This window comes from Erpetoichthys calabaricus, chromosome 1 (genome assembly GCF_900747795.2).
Source record: "Erpetoichthys calabaricus chromosome 1, fErpCal1.3, whole genome shotgun sequence".
NCBI lineage: Eukaryota > Metazoa > Chordata > Cladistia > Polypteriformes > Polypteridae > Erpetoichthys > Erpetoichthys calabaricus.
The window spans coordinates 75,642,332-75,667,599 of NC_041394.2; the positions used below are offsets into that span (position 1 = coordinate 75,642,332).

The 25,268-nt window shown below is 39.7% G+C and overlaps 1 protein-coding gene across 2 annotated transcripts in view; it reads right to left on the reverse strand.

The window, feature by feature from the left end:
- Positions 1–867: 867 nt before the first annotated feature.
- Positions 868–25,268, reverse strand: part of zgc:195212 (DUF4554 domain-containing protein) — a 29,783-nt gene continuing 5,382 nt past the window's right edge. The window contains exons 4-9 of one of the 2 annotated variants that reach the window (XR_007936548.1): positions 24,736–24,845; positions 21,911–21,994; positions 21,502–21,557; positions 8,436–8,504; positions 3,593–4,278; positions 868–980 (exon numbers count right to left, since the gene is read on the reverse strand). Coding sequence is in view for 1 of the 2 variants with exons in the window: in XM_051935369.1 (XP_051791329.1) it covers positions 4,071–4,278; positions 8,436–8,504; positions 21,502–21,557; positions 21,911–21,994; positions 24,736–24,845 (527 nt within the window). In the remaining variant the exon portion in view is untranslated. Of the gene's footprint in view, positions 981–3,531; positions 4,279–8,435; positions 8,505–21,501; positions 21,558–21,910; positions 21,995–24,735; positions 24,846–25,268 lie in introns of those variants that run through there. The other variant, XM_051935369.1, reaches the window with a different exon arrangement.

Consider the following 25,268-nt stretch of genomic DNA (forward strand, 5'->3'; position numbering starts at 1 on the left):
CAGCCCGTTATGTTACATCACATATTCCTATGCAGAGAAGTTGTAAATGGGCCCCAAGACATTTAAGAGGGATTTTAACTTGGTGTACCTCTATTCAAAGAAGACCTGGCTAGTTACCCTAGAAATGCTTATGGGTCATAGCCAGAAATCATTACCTGCAAAGGATGCATTAGGCTTAGAACTGCGAAGTGAGAAGGAAGGAAGGAAGAGTACAGGGTACAGAGAGAGAGGGACAGACACAAAGAGTGGGGGGAATGACACTGGGTGCAGTTTTTAGTTTTACATTACTTCTTCATTTGTACCGTTTTATTCACTTATCCGTTTCTGATGCTTTATTTATAATAATGACATAATTTTTTCATACAATACTTTTGTTTGCCATGGGTTTTTTTCTGGATGAGGATGGAAACCACAAAGGCCCTTCTCTATCAGAAAGCCAATAACTACAACATTTTAACATGACTCTAGTTTTAAATCCATAAAAAACTGTAATAAATCCAAGAAGTTCCTAATATCTACTTTATAAGATGAATATATCAGCAATGCTTGTTAGATTTGTGAAAAGACATTTAACTGTTGTTTAAATATTTACAGAAATATTTTTAAAAATACTGAAAGATGCATTTATTATATTCCCAGTGAATCTGCTGTTTCATTGTGATTTCATGTATGCGTAATACTTAAATAACTATAATGGAATATTTAATGAAGCAGTGCTAGTCACTTCTTATTTTTGTATTAATCTTTCAATTATATTTTTTCTAATTCTACAGCACATCATCCGAAATATTTTTCTAGTTAATGTTTACATAAAAATAAATTATGCAATATAAAAAACATTTTCTACATACCAATAAGTTCTGAAAGCTCTGGCTTAAAAGTGGTTTTGCATTCAAAAAACAGAAAAATGCAAAGAGTCTGTTCAACACTGTTTTTCTGGTCAGAGGGTACAATGTAGCTAACATCACACCTGGCTTGGCCTTTTAAACATAAGCAAGGTCCATTAGTGTACACAACATTTCACATAATATTGAAAATTATATTATTACTAATAACCTAAAGACATCTGGCAATATCTGTCATGTCATTTATTCATTAAATGTAGAATATGTAAATTACTAATTGTATTAAAACAGACCAAGAGCAATGGTGGCCAACAAGTGAATAGTTTAAGAATTCATAATCTGAAACACAGATTCCACTATCATTATTTTTGGCCAAGTTACAAATGCACGTTTAATGGATTTAATACAAGGTCATAAGTACTTAAATTGTACACACACATAGACAAATATTATATATACTAATAAAGAGCAGAAAAAAGTTGAAAACTTATAACTGTATAACTGAGTTGTTTAAAGAGAATGACTAAAAAGCTAGAAAATAGTAAACAGAAAAACAGAAAATAAAAAACTACAGAATATAGTAGATATCTTAACTGTCTATACCATTTAAGAAGTAACAAGAACTTTGTTTATAAAAGAGGCATTAATTATTTGATATGTTCTTTGTAGAATATTGTATGCAAATTTAAAAACTCAAGGATTTCCCATTTTAATTTTTTTCTGTTCTTATAGTAATTGACCCGTTGTATTAACACCAGACGATTTTACCTTCCTTTAAGGACTAAATAAAGAATTGAAGGACAAAACTTTACTATCATCAGTTTGTAATTAGAAAACTCAAGCAAATGTGGACAAAACTTGCATTCTCTGCATAAAGCGCACAATTCTGGGACTTAAGATTTGTAAGGCTGCTACCCATTGACAGCTTACAAAATGACAAAAAATGCAAAACATCTGATTACAAGAGAAAGCAAAATTAATAAATAGAGGACACAGTCTTAGGAAAAGAACAAATGTGACTTGTCTTCTACTAAAACTTATACAGTATACTTAAACTAACTTTGTTTATTTTGTTTTTGTTTCTACTTTTTATTGAAATACTTCTGTTTACCTTAATTAAAGGATAAGTATCTGTGTATTTGTCTGGTTTCAACAGATGACACATCACAAACATTTGTAGTAATAAAATGCATTATTATAAGTATTTGTGATGCATCTGTTGGAATGAAAAATGCAATGAATATGTCTCTGCTGTATTTCATTTGGTATGAGATTTACAAAAGCAGTGTTAATGTCTGTGATTTGCCATTTGTTGGAATGATATAGACATATCAACCAGAAGGGCACACAGATACACAGGCACTTATTGTTTTATTAAGGTGGATGCATTACAAAATACATGCAAATGGTACACTGCAAATGTTAATGCTGAGGTCAATGTTAATTTCTTACATTTCAACCCATCAAACAGGTTGCATGGCTAGTTATTTCTATAAACGTATAATAGAGTTCCACTACAGTTAAAAGGTTTATAGCTATTATGATGAGTAAAAATTTAACTTAAGTTGACTGTTGGTAAACTGGTGCAATAAGAACCATCTTAGTCTGAATGTCAAAAAAACCAAATAAATAGTATTAAAAGAGATAAAACATTCATGTTCACCTATCACTATTCTGGAGAAGGGGATAGAAATAGTGATTCAATATAAATACTTAGAAACTCTAGATAACAATCTTTGGAATTGGAATACAAATACAAAAAACATACACTGTAAATGTAATCAGAGCTTATATCTCCTCTGTAAACTCCTGACTATTTAAAGTGGACAACGACATCATGTTGTTCTTCTATCATAGTATGATACAGTCTGTCATTACTTTTAACTTCAACTACTAGTTTAGTAGTCTGACCAACCAAAATATGAAAATGCTCCAGCAGACTGCCAAACATGCAGCTAAAGTTATTGGGGGTGGATGATTTGTTATAATTTAATCATATTTAGGTAAATATACACTATCAAAGTGCTAGAAGTACTGAAATTAACAGATCTTTTTTCAAAATCATGTATTTTATAATAGATTTGTTTGTTTCATTTCTGTCTGTTATTAAAGCAAATAATAAAGCAACTGTGTAAACATGACTAAACAAAAACTTAAACCTTGAATACAGTTATAAAAGGGGCACTAGACAAAAGAATATACAACAAAGGTCTTGGAACCAAGGTGAAGGCCAAACTATAGATAGATAGATGGATAGATAGATACTTTATTAATCCCAAGGGGAAATTCACAAATAAAATAATATCAAATAAATAACTGATGGTAAACCCAGAAATGGAAAGTTAAGTTTCTGATTATAGAGAAGTCTGTGGAAGTAATTCCAAGTAAGTGTAAATACATGCTATATTATAGTATAAATACATGCTATATTATAGTGTTAATTGACTCTATAGCTAGGAATTAAGTTTGGGCAAAGACCAAATGGTATGTTGGTATTGTAGCCAGAGGTACATTACTTGAAATCTGTAAAGTGTGAATAATGAAGTAATTGGTCTTTGTTCTTCTGGATCATTTACTTCATTAGATTAGAATATCTCTTATGTATAGCAAGATTTTGGTTCTGTTTCTTTGCATGCATATGTCTTCATATATTCAAACTACTTCACCTTATGCACTATAAATTAACCTGTATCATATACATCCTAGTATTCATGTCTTGAGTTTATGGGAGGTCAAGTAAACAGTACCTTCTATTAATGAAGTGCCAACATATGTAACACCTTGAAGATCATATTGATCCCAGTTTAGCAAATGATACATTCTTTGTAGGAACTGCATATTATTGCAATTATTTTCAAAAAGCAATGGCAGATGAGAGGGTCCATAAACAAATATGTATGCAAGTCAAGGAATTCAGAATATGCGCATTGAATGCAGGAGCAGAAATGTACATCTAAAACTTAAAATAAAATTACAAATAATTCCACTTAATCAGTGTTCACAAAGTTTACAAAATATTTCTTGAAATTTCCAGACACAGTATATGAATAAATTTCATTTGTTTCTAGTAATTAGAAAATTATAAGTATACTGCACTGTGGATATGATATAAGATTTAGTAAGGCATGCTGCATTTAACTTTCCTTTACATTTCTCCACTTTCAATCGCTTGCACGTCATAATTATTACTTTTATGAAATTTGTTTCAAATATAATAAATTCAAATCACATTAAGGATATGCTGATTTTGCCAATTCTGGCGGGTATATATGGGTGTTGTCTGAGACATGGGCATACAGCTGCCCAAGCGCAAATAGTGATGTCATCACAAAACCAAGATTCCACGACATTCTCTGGTATTGATAGATATAAGCCTCTTCCTTTCACTGGATGGATCTCTTCACACTGTCCAGTCAGACTGTGGTGAGGTGATCTAAAAGACAATAAACAGAGAAAAGCTCAAAGTTCTGCTAAATGTCATACTATCTGATCTTTATTCATAATTTCTAAAGGAACCCTAAATCAATATATTATTACCCTTCCCAGGTATGAACAATAAATAATCTTATAAACCATGCTATTGCGGCAGTGACTTATCAAAAGTAAAAATAACAAGAAATTTGTTTTATTGCAAACCATGAGTTCTCAAGCACTTATCAAACTAAAAGGTAAATTTACATGGAAAATATGCTACATCTCTCTTCAGGACTTTTTCAGTTGTAACATACATACAGTATAAAATTCTTTGGGCAACTTTGTGTTGAATAGCAGCAGTTTATTAATCACAAGCCAGCAGCAAGAATGTAATACCTTTCTGTTTTATGACTTATTATTTTTTTCACTTGGTTCTGAGTAGGTCTTTGATATCAATATTCTACCAGGTGAATACAGTAAAGTTCAGTATGTGTTTCACAAAGACTTTCCTCAAGAGATACCTACACACAGAAAATATGATTGTGTAATTATTACCAGATGCCCTGACTACTCAAAGGAAACATCTATGCATTTTCTAATCCTCAGTATAAGGCAATGGAGAAGTACATGCAAGAAAATTTACAGAATGGTTTTATTGCACCATCAAACACTTCTATTGGTTTTGTGTTTTTCTTTGTGGATAAAAAGAACGGTGGACAAAGACTATATATCAACTACTGGAAATTTAATCAAATACAGTGGTACCTTGAGATACGAGTGCCCAAACATACGTGTTTTTTGAGATATGAGCCATCACTAGGTCGATTTTTTGCCTTGAGTTACGAGCCAAAATTTGAGATACAAGCCATCAAAGAGCTTGTCGCTGCACATTCCGAGGAACTAACAATGGAGGAGTTGACGGAACTACAGACGCAGCAACATACGGAGGTTCTGCAGGAGACTGGTATCACAGAGGAGCCAGAGGCAGAGGAGGTTATCTCTTCAAGTGAGATAAAGGAAGTGTTGGCAATGTGGGAAAAAGTTTCAGAATTTATTGAAAAGAAACACCCTGAAAAAGTTGTAAATAGCAGCGGCGCTATTTAATGACACTTGCCTAACTCATTTCAGAAACATTCTAAAGGGGAGGAAGAAACAAAGCTCCTTGGACAGGTTTCTATCGAAACACCCTGCAAATGAAAGTGACTTACAAGCTCGGTCACGGAATGAATTAAACTCGTATCTCAAGGAATCACTGTATAATTAACATAATTCCCACTACCTCTCATCTACTCTTTACTCAGTCAAATTAGAAGAGAAGGAGATAATGGCAGATGGCATTTAATACTCCTAATGGCCATTATGAGTACTAAGTAACACCATATGGACTTGCAAAAGCACTGGATGTTTTGTAAATTTTTCCAGTATCTATTTATGGATTTATACTGATGATACACCTACTTTTTTCTGAAGAATTAACAAACTTGTATCTAACGTACAAAAAAGTTTTACATAGACTCTTGTGAGCTCGGGTCCAAACACCATCAAGCTAACACCAGCACTTTCCACAAAACACACATTTATTACAGTAATCCCTCGCTATATCGCGCTTCGACTTTCGCGGCTTCACTCTATCGCGGATTTTATATGTAAGCATATTTAAATATATATCGTGGATTTTTCGCTGGTTCGTGGGTTTCAGTGGACAATGGGTCTTTTAATTTCTGGTACACACTTCCTCAGTTAGTTTGCCCAGTTGATTTCATACAAGGGACGCTATTGGCAGATGGCTGAGAAACTACCCAATCAGAGCATGTATTATGTATTACATAAAACTCCTCAAATATATTGTGAGCAGGGGGGCTGTTCGCACCCCTAGAGGATACAGACGCTCGTCTAAAAAATGCTGAAAGACTACCTTCACATTGCTCCCTTGCTTGCAGCTGCTTTGTCAAGCGATATGCTTCCCGCACGGTGTTTCGCATACTTAAAAGCCCAAACAGCACCTATTGATTTTTGATTGTTTGCTTTTCTCTCTCTCTCTCTGACATGCTCTGCTCCTGACGCACACTCCTTTGAAGAGGATGATATGTTTGCATTCTTTTAATTGTGAGATGGAACTGTCATCTCTGTCTTGTCATGGAGCATGTTTAAACTTTTGAAAAAAAGACAAATGTTTGTTTGCAGTGTTTGAATAAAGTTCCTGTCTCTCTACAACCTCCTGTGTTTCTGTGCAAATCTGTGACCCAAGCGTGACAATATAAAAGTTACCATATAAACATATGGTTTTTACTTCGCGGATTTTCACCTATCGCGGGGGGCTCTGGAACGTAACCCCCGTGATAGGTGAGGGATGACTGTATATACAAAAGTCCCACACAGCACACAGCGCCCCCAGCACCAATCACCCACTCCATGGGTCTCTCTTCCAAATGTCCGTAGGCCGCCTTTCCTCTCCTCACGGGAGCTTCGTCCTGTTCCCGCTTCCGACTCTAGCTCTCTGATTGGAGTGAGGCGGCCCCTTTTATTCTCACCCAGATGTGCTCCAGGTGCCTGATGACACTCTTCCGGCAAGATTTCCTGGTGTAGCAGAAGTGCTGCCCTTGCACTCGGAAGCACTCCGGGCGTCCCTGGAAAGATCTTTCTCCACCTTCCCAGGTGTGGCAGAAGTGCCTGTTTCCTGGGCTCCATGAGGCTCAGGGCGCCCCCTGGCGGTGGCCACGGGGCTCAATGTGCTTGAGCCTCCTTGCTCCTTTCCTGTGGTCTCCTCGAGCTCCAAGGCGGTTGCTCCCTCATCGCCCGGGGGACGTATAAACCACCTCCCGGTCCTTCCAGGCGTCCCGGCTGGGCCTATCCCCCAGCCTCCCGTGACACTCTCTAATTATTAGAGAAATATGAGTTTCATATTTCTTGGTTATGAGACCCCAGAGGCACAAAAGCATTTGAACATTTAAAGACATTGTTTAATGGTCATAGTGTCCAGTATAGGGGTGGGTGCTATTCTGTCTCAAAAATTCTCTGATACAGGGCTTATTATTCTCCAGAGATGAGTAAAATTATGATGTTGATAAGCGTGAACTCTTGGCTATTAAACTATCTTTGGAGACATTGGCTCTAGGGAAATAAATTCCCCTTTGTGATATATACCAATCATAAGAATCTCACTTATTTTAGAACTGTCAGATGACAAAATGCTAGGCAGGCTCATTGGACTCTCTTTTTTGTTTTAATGCTATAATGGTTCAACCGATTAAAGTGGAAAAGATGACACTCTGTCCATGCTCCATGATCTTGACAAAATATTTTCAGATCTGGATTTTATTTTACTGACAGGGAAATTTTCAAGAGTTATTTTAACATCTCTTTCAGAACAAAACATCACCAACATGTTGTTGACCTCTTGTCGCAAGTATAAAAAATGTAATCAATTAAAAAAATTGAGAATTAAAGTAAATGTACATGAAAAAGGCTTATATTCAAATAGATTGGCTTAATATGTAAGTAGATGATTGATACATATTCATTTAATTGCTATGGTTACAGGTATTATATCTTTAAATTTTAAGTGTAGCTTATTTTTTTTTCTTGGTCAGCTTTTAACTTAAAAGATGCTGCTTCAACAAAGCAGTTAAATGCAAAGTTCAAAAATGAATATTTATCAAGTTTCACAACTGAACTATTTTTCTAGGCATAGTTTTAATTCCAGATATTTAATTGAACAACAAAAAACATTCACAGTTCTCTGCATGTGTTCTCCCAAAATGTGGCTAGAAAAAAAGTCTCTAAGCTTCAATTGTATGTTCTTTGTTTACTTTTCAGCTATAGCCAATGGAAACATAAATTGTGTCTCAATTCATAGCAACAAAATCCAAACCCCAGGATCTCCGTGGCAATGGATAGATAGGACTATAACAACTTCTATTCTAATAAACAAAGAGGTGTGCAAAAGAGGACTTTAAATACAAAACACTTAATGTCTATCACACAACCATTTTAAAAATGTTATGAGTCAAACTATGCTTGTCTTGTAATTTTAAAATTTGAAGTTATTTTAATAATTGTTTACGTACTGCTTTTTTATTTAGCATCACTTTACTCTATTAATTACACAATCAAAAGAAATATAAAATTCTGGTAATACACAAATGATGCTTTTTGACAGCACAATATAATACTTACTTAACAAAATGTGTACTATCTGTAATAAGATCCACTTTTCTCCAGTTAATCCTGCTATCTTGTTTCATACTGATGAAAAAAGAACAGAATTTACTTTAAAAAATACCCACGTCCTATTTGAATTACATATGAATACAATTTTAATACAATGTGTGACATTCTCTTACTTTTTGCAGATTTTATTTCTGTACCTGAAATATTTTCCATCATACACAAAATGGAAATGCTTCTTTAATCATCAAATGCCTAAATCAGCTACTGTATATCTAGATCTAGATTAGTTTGGTAAAATTATGAAGATAGTGACTGAACTTTTTCTTCCTACCTTGCTGCATGACTAATACAGTAAATACTATAATTAGGAATTAATAAGAAGTCTGAAGAAAAACAATCATATTGGTGCTGATCTTTGTACTCAGTAAACATGTATCATTAACACCTACTTTATAATTGATATTTAGCTAATTCTTTTCTTTCTGAATCTGTTCAGAGGAGCTAAAACTTAATGCTTAAGTATTACAGTCAAGGCAGAAACTAATTGTAGCACACTCTTGCATATACAGTAGACCCCCGTGAAGTCGCGGTTCAGGGTTCGCGGACTCAGTCGTTCACTGATTTTTTCTTAGAACCTAACTATTAATTGTTAGCGGAAAGCGCAAATATCCTCTGTAATTTTTTATGGCTTTTTTCGTGGCAATACTGTGCTGTAGAGTGAACAGGAAGCAACCTTGGTGCTGATTGACTGCTGGCATGTGACGCGTCTCCTGGTGAGTGGGTTTACCACCGCTGAAGGAAACGCTGTTTGGGATGGTGAAAGTAGTCAATCCTAGAGCCTTATTCATTTCTCCTTGCTGATGATTGACTGCTGCTTTGTGACGCGTCTCCAGGTGAGTGGGTTTACCACCGCGGTTTGGGATGGTTAAAGTAGCCAATCCGAGAGCGTTATTCATTTCTCCTTGCTGATGACTGACTGTTGCTTTGTGACGTGTCTCCAGATGAGTGGGTTTACCACCGCGGTTTGGGATGGTGAAAGTAGCCAATCTGAGAGCGTTATTCATTTCTCCTTGCTGATGATTGACTGCTGCTTTGTTACAAGTTTCCAGCTGAGTGTCCTCGTGTTTTCCATTTTGTTATTGTTTTGTTATTTTTAAACGCACACGATGTCGTCGAATTGCTCTGCACCTTCTAAGGCTTCTGGAACTGAGCCTAAGCGCCAGAAGAAGTTTAAAACACTCCAGGAGAAGGTTGATTTGCTCCGGGAACTAAAAAGTTATGCTGCAGTAGCGCACCACTATGGCATTAATGAAAGCACCATATGCTACATAAAGAAGAACGAAGCAGCGATCTGGAGTATCGAATCTGTAAGTTTCTGTGATAGTGCCAATAAAGGAAAACACCGTAAGGAATAAAAATATCGTCAGGACAGAACCTGCCTTGGCACTGTGGAACACCGACTGCAGGAAGACGGTAACATCATCCGTGAGAAAGCATGTAAATTGTACCAGCAGTTCGCTACAGGAGACAATCTAGCAACTTCCTATCACAATGTTCCTGAAACCTATAAAGAAAAGCCAGCACGAAACCCCCCAGAAGAAGACCCATACAAAGATACGACTCCTCCCGAAGCGCCTGAAGAAGAGGCGCCACCCGAGGAGTTTTAAATCTACTAAAGTTTTAAAGCTACTTCATCATCATCATCAATATCATTCATCATCGGTGAGTACCCGTACATTTTACTGTATTTTAATTAAATGAAATTATTATGTATTTACTCTACTTATGACAAAGAAAATGACAGCGCATACCAAAGAAAACGCACTTGCATGAATTACAGTACGTATAGCGATAACATCTGTATTTTACATTCTAGCACCGCGGGAGACATAGCAGTACAGTACTGTACAGTAGACGGGTTTACTTTTACATTCTGTTTTTAGGTAATGTATTAAGGTATTTTTTAGGTAATGTATTAATGTATTAAGCTGAGTTTGCAATGAAATTAAAGTGCTTTGGGGGCATATTGTATTTAGGGTTGAAACTATAAAAATAGGCATTTAAAAGGCATTTTTAACCACATCCAAAAGTCGCGGTTTTTCACAATTCGCGGGTGCTCTAGAAACGTAACCCCTGCAAATTTTGGGGGTGTACTGTATTCACACACACTCATAGCTGTTGTCCTGTGAGGCACCTATCACACAAGGTGTTGACTCTCAGGGAGTTGTCTTCTGATTGTGATGCATCTGACAGTACAGCAACACAGTTTGTTCCAACACTGCTTTTCTGCAGATAGAGGGTCTTTAAGAAATCAACAAAAGTTGGGACACTTGCAGGATTTGCTGCAGAAAAGCTGTAGGTTGTTAACCCATTACTTGTTTGAATGAAATAGGCCTTTTTATATAACTATGAATATCACACTTTTTTGGTAAGTTAAACTTTTTTTAAAAAAACTTGTAGTTTACTACTTACCTCTGAACCATTATAGATTATTTTTGGTTATTAATTGGACTTGAACTGCTTAAATTTCAATAAAAACTGAAAAAATGGGGATTTCCAAATCTGCCTACCCAGAGCATGACCACTGGGAAGCTGGGTGCCTTTCTAAGCAAGCATCAGCTGTATATATATATTGCCACACACATGTGTTTAGGAGACAACTAAAGGGCTTGAGTACATGTAATTCCACGCAGGACCAGGGGGTGATGAGGTGCACTAATTCTCCCTCTCGAACTTTTGCAGACCATTCTAGGGAAATCCCGCCCGGCTCTGGGGCAGCCAACGACGTCACTTCCGGTCCCGGTCCTGATGACATCACTTCCTCTACGGGCCTTTAAAGCTGCCATCTTGTGTAGAATGAATGGGTTCTGTTTTGGACTCTGTTGTATGAACATGTCTGTGCTTCTGGGTGGGGGTTTCGCCTCAGAGTTCGGAAAGAACAGGTGCAGACCCCACTCCCTTTCACTAATTCCTGGTTACATCAATTAAATAGAGAGAGTGTTGATGGGACACACAGATGTGGGCTGGTCTCTGTGGGGGAAGCGAAGGGGACTTACTATGCTCTCTCGGAAGCGCGGCCCTCCCTTGGGAGCAAGGCGGAATGCAAGTGGAGAGAGGGGGTTGGATTGTGTGCACTTTCAAATCCCTTGTCAATGGCTCATACGGGAGAGGTCTTTGTTAACAGATTTAAAGTGGAAGCCCTTTTTGATTCCGGCAGCAACATTTCAATAGTTGATCGCCGGTATGTACTACCGTGACAGTGGATAAAAAAAAAAACAAAGACCAGTATAACCTGTTATGAAGGATTGTCGGCTTTTTACTCCGGCCCTCACCCCCAGGCCACCAGGAGGAGCTCTCCCAGCAGCGTGGACGGGCCCCAAGTTCCAGCAGGGCCTCATGGACTATGTAGTTTTTATACACAGCCCTGCTGGATACCTTGGGGGCCACCGGGAGTCACTGTAAGGGGGCTTGTAGACTCTTATGTGCCCTATAACCCAGGAGTACGTCACGGTCACGTGACAGGAAGGAAGGACGTGCTCCCGGGGTGAAGAAAAGGACTGTTTACCCTGACCCGGAAGGGAAAAGGAACTGTGGACTGATTGGACAGAAAACACTTCCGGGTCAGGGGATATAAAAGGACGATGGGAAATCCCAGACGTTGAGCTGAGCTGGGTGGAAGGGTGGCAACGCGTCTGGGAGTGAGGAGGATTATTGTTTTATTATTGATTTATTGATTGTTTATTGAGAATTGTGGAGAGGAGGGTGCTTTGTGCACTTTATTATTATAATAAATATTCATATTTGGACTTTTACCTGGTGTCTGATGTCTAGTCTGAGGGTTCAAGGGGTCACGGAGACCTTTAATCTGTCACAGTTGGCGTAGTCGGCAGGATTCTCTGGCCGTCGATTTAGGCAGAGGACCTGAATTTAAAAAATTTTACTGTGCAGAGAATACCCCAAGAAGGCAGCGTCCAGACACGCAGAAAACCTTGTGCCCCTTCGAACCGTAATGGGGAAGAAAACGGGAAAGAAGAAGGGCAGTCCCGACTGGGTGAAGGCTATGACAGACGCCGAATTGACCTGGACTTACCTGACTGGGTGTGAGGAGGACCGAGAGCTGATAAAGGCTGAACAAGCCCAAAGGGCGCAACAGTAGGGTTGCTGTCAGCCATCGGCCGCGCCGGAATCCCTGAACGGATTGGAGACATCGCTACCACGTCTGGAGGTATGTACCGGGAAAACGGCCGAAGTTTCGGGTACATTTTATTCCTGTTTTACAGAGGCATGCCTCCAGAAAGCAGACGGTGCGTCGGATGCCTTTATCATACCTTGGCAAGATGGCCGCGTTACCCAGAAGGCAGGCCAGGCTAGGAGTCGACAATCTATAAGCCCATTCGAGGACAAGGACCACGTGACCTCGCGCGATAGATGCCGGGAACGATACGGTCAGTTCGGAGCCTTCGGTGAAGTCAGTTGTTCCCCGACAGATCTGAGCTCCCTGAAAGGGAAGGGGGCAGCAAGCGAAGCAGCTCCGAAATTAAAAAAAAATAAAGAGGAGCGGGAGGTGACTGAACGGTCTGCTGACAAATTAAAAGCGGCAGATCGCAGTCAGCCGCTTGAGGCTACCCGTTCCTCTTCGGACTCCATTTCCCAGAAGCCTCCGCAAAGCCCAGCAGAGCACGTGCCGACAACGGACGTGCCCATTGGCTCTCGGCCGGTAGCAGCACCCAGGCCGTCTAAAATGCGGGACTCAAATTCCCAAGAGCCTCCACGAAGCCCAGCAGAGCACGTGCCAGGAGCGGATGTGCTCATTGGCTCCCAGTCGGAGGGGGAGGGAAACAAGGAAGTAACCTTGCCTCCGGCCGAAATAACTAACTTTATAAACTTACGGGAGCTCGAGAAATATCTCGAGCCCCTATACATTTTCTTCCAGGGGTTGAAGGAACGGAAAGCACGTGTGGAGGAGCCGGGAGCTACAGCCGAGGCGCCGTTAAAAGGATTATCGGAGTACCTACGGCGATTAGGCCGTGAAGCCCCGGCCTCGATTGATTCGGCGGTACAGGTGAGTGATTTCTGTACCGTATATCATAAGGGAACACAGTGTGATTCGGCACCGCGTTTAATTAGTAGCGGGTGTCAAAGCACTGTGAACCCGACACTGGAGCGTGGCGTGATGACTGACTGGTCGGGGGAGGAAGCGATCGTTCTGAGGCATGCGTGTGACGTGGCCTTTCGGAGCGAGTCGCCACTCCAGACCCCGACCGATGAAAGAAGGGCATTTTCGTTAGTTACCGGAGGGGCGGGGGAAGTGCCGATCTCCCCGGTACAGCTAAACAGTGCTGTTATCCGGAGCGATGCGGTACTAATGACGCTGCCTCCGAAACATCACAAGACAACGGGCGTGCAATCAGCAAAGAGGCTCTCTCTTCTCCATAGAGAGCCTCACACTGTGCACAAGCCCCAGAGAAAGCAGGAGATCCCCGAAATAAAACGCGGGTCTCCTGACAAAGTAAAGAAACGGGCAGAGAGCAGCAAAGCGGCCGTAAAACCCTCCTTAGCGGAGGAGAGACTGGAGCTGACAGAGTTCCCGAGATGTTTCAGGTCTCGGGAAGAGAGACTACCAGGAGGGCAGCGTCGGTGCTACAACTGCCGTCGGCCAGGCCACTTGTGGCGAAGTTGTCCCCAGAGGACAAGGGAGCGGTGGGACAGAAGATACACCGTTCCCCCAAGGTTCGCTGGGGAGCCTAGACAACGTCGCCAAGGTTCGGCTAACGCGTCCTCCTGGAGGAGGACGTCCCTCGCGGGGCTGGTCGCTTCGCCCCAGTTGGCTTCACTAAGGGGGGGGAATTGTGAAGGATTGTCGGCTTTTTACTCCGGCCCTCACCCCCAGGCCGCCAGGAGGAGCTCTCCCAGCAGCGTGGACAGGCCCCGAGTTCCAGCAGGGCCTCATGGACTATGTAGTTTTTATACACAGCCCTGCTGGATACCTTGGGGGCCACCGGGAGTCGCTGTAAGGGGGCTCGTAGACTCTTATGTGCCCTATAACCCGGGAGTACGTCACGGTCACGTGACAGGAAGGAAGGACGTGCTCCCGGGGTGAAGAAAAGGACTGTTTACCCTGACCCGGAAGGGAAAAGGAACTGTGGACTGATTGGACAGAAACACTTCCGGGTCAGGGGATATAAAAGGACGATGGGAAATCCCAGACGTTGAGCTGAGCTGGGTGGAAGGGTGGCAACACGTCTGGGAGTGAGGAGGATTATTGTTATTATTGATTTATTGATTGTTTATTGAGAATTGTGGAGAGGAGGGTGCTTTGTGCACTTTATTATTATAATAAATATTCATATTTGGACTTTTACCTGGTGTCTGACGTCTAGTCTGAGGGTTCAAGGGGTCACGGAGACCTTTAATCTGTCACACTGTGTACACTGGGATATCCGTTTCTATAAATCCACCTGATGTTTCATCAGCCAGGGAGGATCAGTTAAAAAAATCACCGCAGCAGTCCTCCCAACTCCACCTTTTGCTGTGATTCTCGGGTGGGACTGGTCTGATAGTAAAAGTGGTGAAGTACTGACCTTTCCTAAAATGAAATTGGGCCTAGTAACAGTAATTCTCTGTTGCAGGTCATCTCCACACTGTGTATTCAGCCGGCAGAGAGAGATAAGGGGGCCAAGAGGAGGATGAGGAGCGTCCCGGGCTGTCGCAAACTGTTACGTCATCTGTCCGCGTCTCAGCGGAGCAGGATGACTCTCCGCCCCTTGAGGTCAGACCTGACCCTCTCTCGGAGTTAAGCTTCCAATTTAGACAAACAACGGCCTCGTTTAAAAGGGAACAATGGAATGATGATTCCCTTAAGTTTGCTAAGAATGCAGTTGTCCTAGTCAACGGCCAACGCACCAATCAGCCCATGCCACAGGGGCCCCACTTTGTTATGGAAAATGATTTATTATATCGGGTCAGTGAGCACGAGGGGAGGGGGGTGCGGAAGCTGTTGCTAATCCCATTGACTTTCCAGTGGCAGGTTTGTGAGTTGGCGCACGCCCACCTCCTAGGAGACCACCTGGGCACCGAGAAAACATTAGAGCATATCAAGCTCCGATTTTATTGGCCGGGAATTAACAACGAAGTTAGTGCTCCACCCCCATAACACGTATAGTGCTGCCTACCTGGATGACATCGTCATCTATTCCAGCACCTGGAAGGTACACATGCAGCACATCCGAGCGGTATTACGAAGGCTAGGTGAAGCTGGTCTTTGAATCAATCCAAAAAAATATTTCTTTGGGTTGAAAGAAGCCAAATATTTGGGTTACCTGGTGGGTCGTGGTACAGTGAAGCCGCAGTGCTCTAAAATAGATGCCATTTTGAAATGGCCCCGTCCGCAAACCAAGCGGCAGGTCCAAGCATTTCTTGATTTAGCCGGGTACTACCGCCGGTTTGTACCACACTTTTCGGAGAGAGCTGTGCTCTTGAGTGATTTAACAAAGAAGAGGGTTCTCAACATTGTGGTATGGACCGATAAGACGGAAGCTGCATTCAGAGACTTAAAAAGGGCCCTGATGTCGTCACCTGTTTTGAAAGCACCTGACTTTTCGCTTTCTTTTATCCTCCAGACGGACGCTTTGGACACGGGCCTAGGAGCAGTGCTGAGCCAAAGCGTCGATGGTGCCAAACACCCCATCATGTTCCTGAGCTAGAAACTGCTGGATCGGGAGACCAGGTATGCGGCAGTGGAAAGAGAGGCTCTTTCAATTAAGTGGGTGATTACACAGTTGAGGTACTACCTCTTGGGTCGGGAGTTTACACTTGTCACGGACCATGCACCTTTACAGTGGATGACCCTGCATAAGGAGTCCAACCCTCGAGTCACTAGGTGGTTCCTTGATCTGCAACCTTATACTGTAAGTTTTTGCTCGTTCATCGGAAGGGTTCTCTCCACACCAATGCCGATGCTCTCTCCCGCATTCACAACCTCTTGGTGCAGGACGCCCGACAGGTCTGGGCTGGGCTGTCACACACCCTTCACAATGTCTTATGGTCTTTCTTTTTACTTATATATATATATATATATATATATATATATATATATATATATATATATATATATATATATATATATATATATATATATAGTCATATGAAAAAGTTTGGGAACCCCTCTCAGCCTGCCTAATAATTTACTCTACTTTCAACAAAAAAGATAACAGTGGTATGTCTTTCATTCCCTAGGAACATCTGAGTACTGGGGTGTTTTCCGAAAAAAGATTTTTAGTGAAGCAGTATTTAGTTGTATGAAATTAAATCAAATGTGAAAAACTGGCTGTGCAAAAATTTGGGTCCCCTTGTAATTTTGCTGATTTGAATGCATGTAACTGCTCAATACTGATTACTTGCAACACCAAACTGGTTGGATTAGTTCTTTAAGCCTTGAACTTCATAGACAGGTGTGTCCAATCATGAGAAAAAGTATTTAAGGCGGTCAATTGCAAGTTGTGCTTCCCTTTGAATCTCCTCTGAAGAGTGACAGCATAGGATCATCAAAGCAACTCTCAAAAGATCTGAAAACAAAGATTGTTCAGTATCATGGTTTAGGGGAAGGCTACAAAAAGCTATCTCAGAGGTTCAAACTGTCAGTTTCAACTGTAAGGAATGTAATCAGGAAATGGAAGGCCACAGGCACAGTTGCTGTTAAACCCAGGTCTGGCATGCCAAGAAAAATACAGGAGCAGCATATGCGCAGGATTGTGAGAATGGTTACAGACAACCCACAGATCACCTCCAAAAACCTGAAAGAACATCTTGCTGCAGATGGTGTATCTGTACATCATTCTACAATTCAGCACAATTAGCACAAAGAACATCTGTATGGCAGAGTGATGAAAAAGAAGCCCTTTCTGCACTCACGCCACAAACAGAGTCGCTTGTTGCATGCAAATGCTCATTTAGACAAGCCAGATTCATTTTGGAACAAAGTGCTTTGGACTGATGAGACAAAAATTGAGTTATTTGGTCATAACAAAAAGTGCTTTGCATGGCGGAAGAAGAACACCGCATTCCAAGAAAAACACCTGCTACCTACTGTCAAATTTGGTGGAGGTTCCATCATGCTGTGGGGCTGTGTGGCTAGTTCAGGGACTGTAGCCCTTGTTAAAGTTGAGGGTCAACCCAATATCAATTCTTCGGGATAATGTTCAAGCATCAGTCACAAGTTTAAAGGATATTCCAACAAGACAATGACCCAAAACACAGTTCGAAATCTACAAAAGCATTCATGCAGAGGGAGAAGTACAATGTTCTGGAATGGCAGTCACAGTCCCCTGACTTGAATATCATCGAAAATCTATGGAATGATTTGAAGCAGGCTGTCCATGCTCGGCAGCCATCAAATTTAACTGAACTGGAGAGATTTTGTATAGAAGAATGGTCAAAAATACCTCCATCCAGAATCCAGACACTCATCAAAGGCTATGGGAGGCGTCTAGAGGCTGTTATATTTGCAAAAGGAGGCTCAACTAAGTATTGATGTAATATCTCTGTTGGGGTGCCCAAATTTATGCACCTGTCTAATTTTGTTATGATGCATATTGCATATTTTCTGTTAATCCAATAAACTTAATGTCACTGCTGAAATACTACTGTTCCCATAAGGCATGTCATATATTAAAAGGAAGTGCCACTTTGAAAGCTCAGCCAATGATAACCAAAAATCCAAAGAATTAAGAGGGGTTCCCAAACTTTTTCATATATATATATATATATATATATATATATATATATATATATATATATATATATATATATATATATATATTTATATACATATATATATATACAGTATATATATATATATATACAGTATATATAAACTACATGTCCCTGACTCACTGTTTTCACAACCTAGCCTCACCAAAAAAATAATTTAATGAGGAAAAGATTGCAGTTGCAGAATAGCATTGATGGTAGCAAAATAAGAAGGGCAACCTTTGTGCTAGTTCACAGTAATTACAGAATATCATAGATGGTAGCAAAACCAACTGCTCAAGTCAGCAGTATCATGGTTCAAGGACCACCTGTATTCTTTAATATATGTTTTGTATATGAAATTATATATAGAAGAATAACAATTAACAGTAAGCAATACCAAAAATTTAAAAATTTACTGTTTATTATTATAAAATTATCTCATATCATAGAAAAAATATTCCACAAATTATGAAATGGCTTGCATTCTGCTTATCAGTCGTTAACACACCCTACTAAACCCTACAAAAACTTCATGTTGTGCTACAGAGCAGCTACAGGGTGAACAACTAGCTTTTCTTTCCCTTCAATTTCCCAAAAACTCATTCTTAATCAAATTCATATCTGCTTGTGACGGATAACACGTTAAATGGATTTAAACATCACAGTCACTATTCTAGTATACAGAACAGGATATTGAAGATAATTGAATAATTACATATGGTGACAGAATTGTACACATCAACTAGGCCCCTCATGGAGAAAATATTATAATTACTTAAAGAAAACAAGCCACATACGTACAGAATATTAATCAAATACTCTGCATACATCAGGGAAAAACTACATGGAAACATACACTTAATTATTTTGTAAACCTGCTTAATCCATTTCAGGGTTACAGGTACAGACATAAGGCAGGCACCAAGCTAGACAGGATGATGATCCATTGCAAGGCATGCACATACTTACACTGGGCCAATTTAGAGATGACAATTTATTCAACATGCACATGTTTAGAATTTGGGAGGAAAGTGGAGTTGTAACGATGCAGGTTCAGCTCCATGCTCCCATCTTCTATTAGGGAGCCCTTGAACCCAACACCGTTGGTAATGTCACCGATGAGCTAGACAGTGAGGCAATAACACAGCAAGGGGATGATGTAAAAATGTGCAAAGTGCTTTTATTAAAAGACAATCAAAAACAGTGTTCAAAGTAAAGTGCTGTGTCCAAAATCTTCATTCAATAAATAATCCATTAAAAACAAAACGTGGAGGTAAAAATAATAGAAAGACACAATCAGCAGTTCTTAGCTGCTTATCAATCCATACAACCCCATCTGACACAGCTGTTTTCACATAAATAAAAGTGTACTTTTATTCAAGACTATAACCGAAGAATAAAGTTGGTGGTTGATACGACAGCTTGTGTGGTGCAATGCTAAGAACTGCTGATTTCAAGTGACGGTGAGATACGAAGAAGGCAGCTTCGCCAGCGTTTGTGTGTCAGAACCCTTTTGGGGGGGGGGGGCGGTAGTATGCATCGTGGTACACTGCAGACCTATAGCGCGTCTTTATGTCAGATGGGGTTGTATGGATTGATTCTGAATGCGATTGCGAGAATGAAAAGTGATTAAAAAAAAAAAAAAAAGCTAACCTTTACCAGTATCATAAGTTACACCAGCTGTTACAGACTGAAATCAAATTTATGTTGTTATTCTAAAATTGTAAGAATAAGAGCAGTTCATTTCTCGAAGTGGAGCCGTGCGGGATCGAACTCGCCACCCTCTGATCCCCAGTCAGGAGCTGACAACCATTACGCCACCGCGGCGGTTGTACTACGAATGTCAACATATACAACATGGCTTATTTTTTTGTGCAGTTATATTTTCAAATAAAAGCGCACGTGTTCTCTTATTTGTACCTTTTGTGAAAGTGTTTCTTTGATATATGGACTTCAGGCTTCATACGTTATATAGTTTATGCCTACATTTTGTCATTTACTATTAGAATATGAAAAACGTTTCTGTTTTAAAAATGTGCTTGCACAGACTACTATAGAAACGGAACACACATGAAATGCGTGTATTCCAAATAACACTATATTATTTCCACTCTAAAACTCCACTTCAATCCCAGAAAATCAAATCAAGGCAAGCCATGAGCTAGGAGAAATTCGTTCTAAGTCAGTGGGGGGATGGAATAGCTGGCTGCTAGTAGCTTTTGTTTATCAGCACATTTAGATGACAAAGGACTCTGGCGGAGAGGTGCAAACGGATCTAAGACGCGATTTAAGGTGGGACGGATTTACGAGTTTTTTCGTAGGCTCTGGTAATTCTAGTGTTAAAACCGAGGTTAAAACGTTATGCAGGAAGCAGTCTTTAAACACAGGTACACAAATGACAAGCCCAAGCCCGGTGCTTCTGTTCCATTAGCGTCTCACCTGCATCTCCCATACGGGCCCTGCAACAGGCGAGACGCTCTCTCTGCAGCTGACCTTCTCTGCGTCTGACTATTACTGTCAGTCGCCTTTCCAATCCTTGGCCCCGGTCGGCTCACCCTGACAGTGACTTGGGATTCCACAACGACCAAGGCTCTCACGTTGGGGACACCACATTCCAAGTCCCGACTCCCGCTGCCTCCCGCGGAGAGTCACTTGTGTCCCAGTCACTTCCACCCTTGAAACTAAACTACGGAGTGACCACATCTACTACTTCCCTGGGTGTCAGCCAAACACCCAGGCTGTCTGCTCAGCTGCCGCGAGCCTGCTCTCTCTCGCTTTCCTTCACCGGCTTACTCTCACTCACTCACTCCCTTCCTGCTTCCTTCTGCAACCTCCGTTTCCTTCTCTTTTTCTCCTCCTCTTGTTTCTCATTCTTTTTCTCTCCCTCAACCGTCTCGGGCTTCTCTGTATATAATGGACGTGGCAGCTGTGGCAATCAACAGTTCCCGGGATCAATTACGCTGCAGACCATCCCCCACCTGTGCACTTAGGTGAGAAACGCCCGCAGCACAAATCCACCCGGAAACCGCTTCAGCCACACTACCGCGCCCCTTGCAACGCCACGAGTGCGGTGATTATTTATTTAAATACAACTGGCCTTTGCTGGAAGAGCTGTGGACCCATATCACCACAGGAGTACCATGAGATAACATACATTACATAGACACACAGAGAACATCCACACTTCACACAAATAGTATGCATGTGCTTTGAATCAAATTTGGATTCCAGAGAGCAGTAAGGCAGTCACAGTAACTAATATATCACACAAAAACATATACAGTATATAAATAAAAAGACATAATGAATGTACATTTCTCACCCAAATGTTTGGAAAGAAATATCAGAATTAATCTGCCTTATGAAATGGATCTGAACCTAAACAAAAAAAAGGAAACCTTATCACTCTCAAACTTATCAAAATCGAAAAGTATTAATTTCTTAAAAACAACAATGAAAATTGCCTTTGTCAATTCAATTTTAAAAACATTTTTTATGTTTTACTATTCAGATTGTTTCATGAAGGTGCTAAATAAAGAAAAAACATAATAAAGGATACAAGACTGAAGGAAAGAATGAGAAAATAACCAACAAAATGACATGCACAATTATAAATAACATTACAAAAAAATTTAAATTATATTAAAAAGTCAAACAGCAATGCACTGCTCTTTGCCTATTTATGTCAGTTAACTTTTCCATATACTGTATCATTATTCTTATTTTTTTACCTGTGGATGTACTAGACTGACACGATGCAGAAACTGTCTTAAAATCAAACAGTCCGTTTTCAATGCTGCACTCCTCTCACATACCTAAACAAATCAAAAAGCAAACAATAAATGTGTATCATATGTGATACAATAAAAAAAATTACATATCCAGGGAACATTAATTGTATCACTGTCCATTAAATTACAATACATCTGTTTTACAGTAAATGTTGTGCTGCGGTACATTATAAATGGGTGGGTTGTAGCATGTATGTTTATGTATTGTCCTCCTAATTCACAAATAGCCCTACTCTGTGAATAACTTTATATACTATTGGTTCCCTGACACCACATAAATCCCCAGTTTCTCGGTTAAAGGTGCCACATGCTAAAAACCTTAAAGTTATGAGCTCCTGCAAACAAACTGGTGCAGACCATCTTCTTGGGTCACAGATGAAAGCCTGAGTTCCAAACATTAAGTTTATAGTATATATCAATGGCATGTACTTGAAAACTAATATCATCAAAATATTGCAATAGTTTACTTCTTTCGGCCAAAACTTGTCTAGCTGGTGGTACTCTTTGATCTTCATTGACATACTCCAAGTAATCCATGTGCCTTCTTTGACAAATGATTAATTTGAAGTTAATCCTGCCTCCTTGGTGGTTTAATTTAGCCCGCCATTTACTCCTGAAATAGCTCCATTCTTCTTTCAAGAAGTCAGCTCAGTTAATTCAGGACTAGGCTAAGTCTAGAATTATTTCTAACCATAACTGAGGAAGCAGATTTCAGTTAGTGTGATTTAAAGCACCTTTTTAGTCAAGGACGAGGCTTAATCTCTGTCTGAGAAACCCACAGGGTAATTCTAGGGCCGAGCCCTAAGTTATAACATATTATTGTCATAATAATGAAGCAATCCAAATGAAATAAAGGAAACAGTATTCCGTGTACAAAGGAGTGAGGCATGGCGCTCTTCTGTTGAGATTGTCAGCAGGCAGAAGAACGTCGGCGTCTATCTGCTGGACTGGTGCCTAGCGTGAGCTCCTATGTATACAAAGTTAATACACTGGCAGTTCCCTTCTAAATTCAGTACAGGGAAGGATGGTGTACACAATTGAGCAGAGGGTGTTTCTTGCACAGACGTATTGGTGTAGCGGTTCCATCAAGCAGTCTCAGATAGCATTCAAGAAGAAGTACAGTGTTGGGGAAACACCGTCAAAACATCTTATTCAGAACCTGGCATGGAGATTGGAAACCACAGGATCAGTGCTGCCTGCACATACTGGAGACCTACTGAATATGTCACAACATGTAGATGATATCCGCAGTCGTCTCCAGTGATTGCCAATGAAACCTTTATGACATCTTTCCCAAGAGACAGGAAGGTCATATTCAATATGTCAGAGGGCTGCAAAGAAAGTAAAACTGTATCCACTGAATTTAAAGCCTTAAATTTTAGTTTGGCCACCTGAAACTAAGGTTAGCAATTATCACATGACCATCCTTTTTTATGTCTTATTTTTTTATTTTAGAAATACTGTATTAAGAAATTAATGTGGTTTGTAATAGGCAGTATCTTCAAAAGTCAGTCCATTAATTTTTACCTATTAGAACTGAGCATTATGTAGCTTTATTGTAAAGCCGTTCAAATTGCTTACTTACTACAGTGGAGTTATTTCTAAACAAGGTAGCAAGAATCATGACTAATAGTAAAAAGTATAAATGTATGACCCTAGTCCTTAAATACAGTTCACTGGATTTCAGTTAACTTGCATCTGATTATTAAAATCCTCCATCTCAAAATCAAATCCAATTAAAATTTGTAAGTAGCTTAATCATCAATTATAATATCCCTCCAAGTTAAGTTTGCAAAGGACCATTTTTGATTAAATTTCCTGCTCCCTCCTTAGATTTACATTTGCAGTCAAATGATACAGAGCTGCTACCAAGAAAACTATTTTAGGCTTTTCCTGATGATTCCTTTTTTACTTTCACCTTCTGTGTAAATTATGAATTTAGACTTATTTCACTGTCATGTTCTGTAAATAGTGAAATAAAATTTTGACCAGTGCCAACGTTTCTGAGTTCCATTGCTATCATATAACAGCTGATTATTAGGGGGTACAGTCCTGAAATTTAAACCAGCATCATGTGTGCACTCATTGTTTTGGATGTTCTCACAAAATTTCTTTACTTTAGTAGTGAAAAGTCAAGCAAAATGACACCTTTTATTGGCTAACTAAAAAGATTACAACATGCAAGTTTTTGAGGCAACTCAGGCCCCTTTTTCAGGCGAGATGTTACTTTAGTATAAATCTTCTAGTCATGAATCTTTCAGCAAATAATTTATACCTTCAATTTTTGTTTTACAAAAAACACATTTTTTCTTCTTTTTTTTACTGTTCTCATCTCCTGGTCCACTGTGCTCCCCAGCTTCCCGCCCATTTATCATTCTTTGGTAGTACAGTACTGTAACTTGTCTCTGTTTTCCTGTCTCCAGACAATGCATGGGCTTCACAGTCAAGAAGATTCTTTTTGGTTCATATGGAACTCCATAGGTGATGCCTTTCCCTCTGATTTCCATACCAACTACACTGTAGACACAGTGTTCCTTGTGAAACAGTAGGAAGTAGTGAAGTCTTCATCAGTAAAACCCCTGCTAAACATTCTGAAAGAACTAACTTTCTCTCAAAGTCACTGAGGCTTTGTCTTTGAGCCATTAAAGTGAACATATGGAACAACTAACTACTTAGTATTTTATATAAACAAGCTTAGGTATAATTTGATGTTAACTGAGTAATTACTTTTATGATAACACCTGTATATAAAACATAAAAAGAACCTGAAACTGAAAGATGATTTGGAGTTGGCCACAATATTTAATGAAGTTGTCAACTTCTTCAGATTCTTCAACAGGAATTAAAGGAAACCCTGAAAGGTGGTGTTTTATCTCTGGGGAAAAATGCATTTAATTAAAATTAACTTCTTATACATTTACAGAACACAAAAATAAATTATTTAAATGCAAACAACACCACTTATGATGGTTTGCATATTATTTCTGTTACAAGCTCTCCCATAAAAATGAAAATCTTTTCAGCATTTCTAGGTTATAACAGGATTGTTTGAATATATGTCCACACCCAAATGCATGGCTGAACTGATTCAAACAAACACATATATTACTCAATAGGCTAATAAGCAATTCTTGTGAGATACTTGGAAGGTAAGTGATTTCCAGAAGGTCCCCCTAAGAAGGAATAAGCAGTTTTGTCTGGGATTTGAGAAAACGTCTGCAGGTGTGTAAAGAAAGAGCCATTTGCAATCAGAGCATATTCTGAGGCGCTTGGCGGAGATGCACAGTACAGTAGGTTA